General features: G+C 39.2%; 1 protein-coding gene across 2 annotated transcripts in view; it reads left to right on the forward strand.

Annotated features, from left to right (window-relative positions):
• The window catches only part of LRRC31 (leucine rich repeat containing 31), a 31,050-nt gene extending 25,784 nt beyond the window's left edge, over positions 1 to 5,266 (forward strand). The window contains exons 9-10 of one of the 2 annotated variants that reach the window (XM_032260870.1): positions 659 to 826; positions 3,676 to 5,266. In XM_032260870.1, coding sequence (XP_032116761.1) covers positions 659 to 826; positions 3,676 to 4,007 — 500 coding nt within the window. In that variant the 3' untranslated portion in view covers positions 4,008 to 5,266. The remainder of the gene's footprint in view (positions 1 to 658; positions 827 to 3,675) is intronic. The other variant, XM_032260879.1, reaches the window with a different exon arrangement.
• Positions 5,267 to 6,324: the final 1,058 nt, after the last annotated feature.

Genomic DNA, 6,324 nt, shown 5'->3' on the forward strand with positions numbered 1-6,324 from the left:
AAAAAAAAAAAAAAAAAAAAGAAAAGAAAAAGAATATATATTTCCGCTTGAACACATTATTCTCTAGAAAGAAGACAGAATAGTTTAAAGTGCAATTAACTTGGGAATAAGATATTCTAGTTAATTTTAACTTTGGAGGGCAACTGAAAATTAAGCAGAAAATCTTTTACTTTTCTTTAAAAATCTTTCCAAAATATGTTAGTTGCCTTCCTTGCCTGCAATAATTGCTGTGAAGTAAACAAAAATACGTTTTGGTATTTCAGACCCTTAGGGAGGGTTGGCCCATCTGAATCTCAGCAATGACTGTGCAGTGGAATATGTACCAACCAGGACACATTCTGGAAACCTTGACTAGCTGTCCAAGCACTTTGCGTTTCTCTCCTTCCAACATGTAAAGTGAAGGAAAGAAACCCCAGTTGGACAGTGAATTCCAATTTATCAAGTTTTTGTTTGCTAAAGTTTCCAATATTCCTTCAAATAAAAACAGGCAACATACATTGACGCCATGAATTGAAGGCAGCAGAAAATGGTCTTTACAACTTTCTCAACCGCAGTTATACTAATATGTTGGCCTAGACCAGTTTCTTCAAATCCAAAGCAAGCTTACAATCTCTAAGAAAACCTAAAGTACTGCTGTTCTTATCATTATCACTTTTAGCTGAAGCCTCCGTTCACCTCTCTGCTCTAGAAGTATTCAACCTTTCTTGGAACAAATGTGTTGGTGGCAACTTGAAGTTGCTTCTGGAAACACTAAAGCTTTCCACGTCTCTTCAAGTGCTGAGGCTGAGCAGCTGTTCCCTAGTGACAGAGGACGTGGCTCTCCTGGGTGTGTATCTACTTGTTCCCAAGCGGTCTTGGCACACAGAACAGAGGGTACCACCCCTGCAAAGCATGGAGTGGGGAGGTTGGGGAGACCTGAGACCTAGGGTGAAGCCCTCTATGCAGATTCCCTTCTCCCCAGTATCTGCTGAGAGGTTTAATTAGAATGAGCAAAGGCAATTCTAAAACCACATGGCAGTGGAGGATGTTTCATAAAAGGATATGGATATAGATAGTGGGGAGGTTCCTGAAAGGCAAACAGCTCCGTTCCACACCTCCCCGGTCCATGAGTGTTCCCACTTCAGACATCTGCATTTCGCCCCATCAGCATGGTTCCTGTACTACTACTTAACTTTTCCTTTAAATTGACTCTAATTTAAATGCTTTTATTTAAACAAGAAACTGATTATCGCTGTAACTGAAATACAGACATCATTTCCTATAGATATTAGACTGCTGATGGCTTTGATTAGAGGCTCCTTCTCTCTATTCGAAAAAGATGAGAGAGGTTTTAGGCATACTGTAGCACCAATCTGACACTTTTTCCACGTCAGTCTAGAGAGATGGAAAGATAATTGAATAAGGAATAACTTTTGCACTGTGGGATTTCAGTGAAAATATTCCAAATATTCCCTAAAATCATTCTATGTGTCCACTTCCCATTATAAAACAATGAATCAGAAAGTACTATCTTTGTCTCCCAGCTAGCCTTGTCCTCTCACCTCAACCACTATTCAGCCATCAGCTGCCAGAATTCCAAAGCAGTGAGCACGTCTCCAAATAAAGGGCCAGAACAGTCACTCCAGGTAGTTGTGTCTGTATTCTCAGTGTATATACCAGTCAGTTTTGCTATGACATGACACATGGGCCTAAAAATTATGTATTATGCAAGAATGATGCTGTAATAACCACAGGACTTACGGTTGGAGGCACCCCACAAACACTTCATCAGTGGCATATTTTAAGAAACAGAAGCTATGAAAAATAGTAATATAGTTTTACATATTAAATAGTTAAGAAATACGCCAGTATTACACTTTCCCCTGAGAAAGACCTGAAGTCTGTAGAAGTGGCCTGTCCAGAAATTCAAGACTGCAGTGAGTTATAATTGTCTCACTGCACTCCAGCCTGGGTGATAGAGCAAGACCCTGTCTCAAGAAAAACCAATCAAACAAAAGAACATACATATAACTGAAATGTGGCATTTCTGGATTGGATCCTGGAAAAGAAAAAGAATAGGCACAGAAAAATGGTGAAATCAGAAGAAAATTTATATAGTTTAGTTTCACTGTATAACCTCGGAATATTATTTGATGGGCATGTAATATCTATTTGAAAACATAAAATTTAGCTTTTTTTTTTTTTTTTTTTAAAAAAGAAGTGTCCTGTCCACACTTCTGTTGGTGGAAAGAGGGTATGTGGATGGGTGAGGGTTGTTGTACTCATGAGGTGTGTGCATGTCTGCATTTTGTTTATTTTATTTATTTATTTAGAAGGAGTCTCTCTGTGTCACCCAGGCTGGAGTACAGTGGCTCTGTCTCAGCTCACTGCAACCTCTGCCTTCCAGGTTCAAGCAATTCTCCTGCTTCAGCCTCTCGAGTAGCTGGGATTACAGGTGTACACCACCACACCCAGCTAATTTTTGTATTTTTAGTAGAGGCGAGGGCTCTTTCCCACAAAGAAAATTACAAATTTAGATGGCTTCAGTGGTGAATTCTGTGAAACAATTGCGGAGTTGCAAGGGATCTTGGAAGTCTCCTTGATCCAACCTCCTAATCAATAATCAGAAAGAAATCCTTTTCACAGGCTCTCTACTAATGACCACCACAATTCTGCCTGAACTGTTTCAAGTTTGCCCCAGCATTATGGAGCGACTCTTAAGAGAAGGAAGCCCTCCCACTAAGCCCCAATCTGTCTTCTGGTGTCTTTCAGCCAGTGCGTCTGTCAGCGAGCTGAAACATTCAGCTCCTTCTTAGTCACGTCAGCCCTGGCAACAGCCAGGTCTCCCTCAAATTTTCTCCCTCTAGGACTGAACGTGCCCTGGTCTTTCAGTCCTTCCTCACACGGCATGGCTTTCAGGTCAAGGAGAATGCTCCAACTCCAACACTTTCACTTGCCGACAGTTTGATTCCACAGTGAGTTTGAGAGCTCAGCCACCCGTGCATCTATTCCTGGGTTTGGCTCAAAAGGGAAGCATGTCCCATTTGCCTTAGTTAGCTCTCCTGCCTTCTCTTACAGAAGTCTTTATTTCAGCGTTAACTTATTTATTTTCTGCTCAAATAGCTCAGATTATACATTAGTTATCATTTTTAAGTGCCATTGTAGGTAGTACTAATATGTTCTATTCAAAGGGAAAACTCTCTTGTGTATTGGGGGTGTCTAAGGTGAACTGAAATTATCCGGGTATGTTCTGCACATGGAAAGTTGCTCAAGGAAATAATTGCTGAATGAAGAATGACTGACTGAACAATGAACAATTAAACAGTATAAGCAGCAAGAAGATTATTTACAAATGGTCCTTAGTTAAAGCCGATGAGCCACCACTCTTTACATTTAATTAGAGAAAGTCTGTAGGAAGAGCTGGGACTCCAGTGGAGCAGACAGCAAGAACTTGACAAAAATATATATATATTGGGTTGGGATTTGGAAAAAGAAATAAAAAAGCTTGTACATGGGATATATAGACAGGAAATCTGTTATTAATTTCAGATGTCCTGAATGAAGCTGCTAATAACAAATCATTACTAATTACTAATCGTGTCATTCCTAGTCCGGAGATAGTGTTATGGGAAATGGGAATAGCCATGGCCGGCAGTATTCTTGCATGTTAGCATTTAGAATGATTTTCTTTTCTAGCATCGGTTATACAGACAGGTCATCTGGCCAAACTGCGAAAGCTGGACCTGAGCTATAATGACAGCATCTGTGATGCAGGGTGGACCATGTTCTGCCAAAAGGTGCGGTTCCTCAAAGAGCTAAGCGAGCTGGATATTAGCCTTCGACCATCAAATTTTCGAGATTGTGGACAATGGTTTAGACACTTGTTATGCACTGTGACCAAACTTCCTCAGATCACTGAGATAGGAATGAAACGATGGATTCTTCCAGCTTCGCAGGAAGAGGAACTAGAATGGTTTGACCAAGACGGAAAAAGAAGCATTCACTTTGACCATGGTGGGTTTCAGTAAGCTGATTTCCCATTGTCCTACTAAGCTACAAATCATTCTCCAAAGGAAAAGAACATGAACAAATTGCAGTGTCATCAACTGAATATCAACTTCTGAGCCGTTTAATGGGACTTCTATTAAAGAGCTTTGTAGATCTATGTGTATAATATCTAATGTGAACATGCCATTATTCTCTGTCTTATGATACAAAAATGGCATTTTTCAATAGATTTGTTTTGGATATATAATTAGTTCCTTTACTGTTTAGAAGCCTTGCAAAAAGTGTTTAGATTCTGGTACTGCAACCGTTTTTCTCTTGCCCAGAAATGTTTTGCCTTCTCTTTTCCTACAAGTTAAGAGTTCTAAATATAAGTGTGTGTGTGTGTGTGTAATTCTAACGTGAAATAGTTAATTACACTAGCTAATAGTTTCATGTATCATTACTGTTATTATATGTATCATAATGTGGTCTATGTAGGTTTTTATCTGAAAGCGTCCCCTTCTATGGTTTATTATTTTATGTTCCAGTGCATTTTATTTCAGATATAAACCATGGACAGTAATGATAGTCACTGACTTATAAATCTTAGTAAAAAGTAGTTAAAAATTTAAAACTCAGTATGAAAAATACGTCTTGTTAGAAGAAATTAAAACCTTTAACGTTTAAAAAGACAAACTGTTTACATATTGCCTTTAGGCATTTCTTTGAAATGGAATTTGCCTCATCAAACTTCTTTAGTTCATTAATGACAGTTTCTGTGTTGCTCTAAACTGAAATTTTTGATTTTCTTTTGCTAGAGCATGAATGTCATTGCATGGCAGAGATGTTTGTCTACACATTTCTATTCTGACATGCTCTACTCAAATTATGTTTTGCTTTCTTCTTACTACACTAATAATTAGTATTGTAATCACTGCCTGAAAGACATGCAAATTTAAAATCAACACTACTCCAAATTTAAAAGTGTTCAGGATGAGGAAGTTTTGAATGCTATAAAAGGGAATACTTTGGACTGCATGATATAAAAGAATACCATGAATTCCCTGGGCGCTCCCATGATTTCCATGAGTATCTATGCAGATGCAAAACCTATGCATGAATGTTCCCTGGCAGCTTTGTTAATAATAGCAAAAAAACTGGAAACAATGAGTAAAATGTTAAACAAGCTGTGAGACTATGCAGTACTCCTCAGTCACAGAAGGGAACAAACCACTGATACATGCCACCATTTGGACAGACTTCAAGTGGATCATGCTGAATAAAAAAGCCAATCTGAGTTGCACACTGTGCATTTCCATTTATGTGACATTCCCAAAATGACAAAATGATGGAGATGGAGAATAGGTTAGGAATAGGGAGAGGAGTAGGCAGTAGGTATGGCTACAGAGGAATAGCACAAGGGAAACTTGTGCCAATGGAGCAATTCTGTGTCTTGATTGTGATGGTGGTTACACAAAGCTCTACGTGACAAAATTAGGATTATACAGACACACACATATACACAAATGAGTGCACTGTTGATTGTACCAATGTCAGTTTTCTGGTTTTGTTATTGTGCTACAGTTATGCAAGAGGTCAGCATTGAGGGAGGCTGAGCAAGGCATGGACCTACCTAAGCATTTCTTTAGAACTTCCTGTGAATCTATAATTATTTCACAATAAAAGTTTCAAAAGTAGGCAGGATGGTGTGGTGGCTTATGCCTGTAATCCCAGCACTTTGGGAAACCAAGGTGGGCAGGTCAGTTGAGGTCAGGAGTCCAAGACTAGCCTGGCCAACATGGTGAAGCCCCAACTCTACCAAAAAAATATAAAAATGAGCCAGGCATGGTGGTGTGTGCCTGTAGTCCTAGCTACTCGGGAGGCTGAGGCACAAGAATTGCTGGAACCTGGGAAGCGGAAGTTGCAGTGACCCAAGATTGCACCACTGCACTCCAGCCTGGCAAGAGTGAGATCCTGTCTTAAAAGAAATAAAAAATAAATAAACATAGGAAAATAGTATAATGAACCCTCGTGTACTCATCAGCTTATTCTATAGTTATCAGTGTATGGCCAATCTTGTTTCACTTGTATTCCTACCCACTTTCCCCTCCCCATCCCATATTATTTAGAAGCAATTCCAAGCTGTCATACCATTTTATCCGTAAACATTTCAGTCAAAGTAAAAATCATTTATTTGGCCGGGCGTGGTGGCTCACGCCTGTAATCCAAGAACTTTGGAGGCCAAGGTGGGAGAATCATCTGAGGTCGTGAGTTCAAGACCAGCCTGACCAACATGGTGAAACCCCGTCTGTATAAAAAAAATTAAAAATTTTTTAAAATCATTTTTACACATAAACA

The sequence above is a fragment of the Sapajus apella genome, unplaced genomic scaffold (assembly GCF_009761245.1).
Source record: "Sapajus apella isolate SASKATOON/1434 unplaced genomic scaffold, GSC_monkey_1.0 scaffold4, whole genome shotgun sequence".
In the NCBI taxonomy this organism is placed as follows: Eukaryota; Metazoa; Chordata; class Mammalia; order Primates; family Cebidae; genus Sapajus; species Sapajus apella.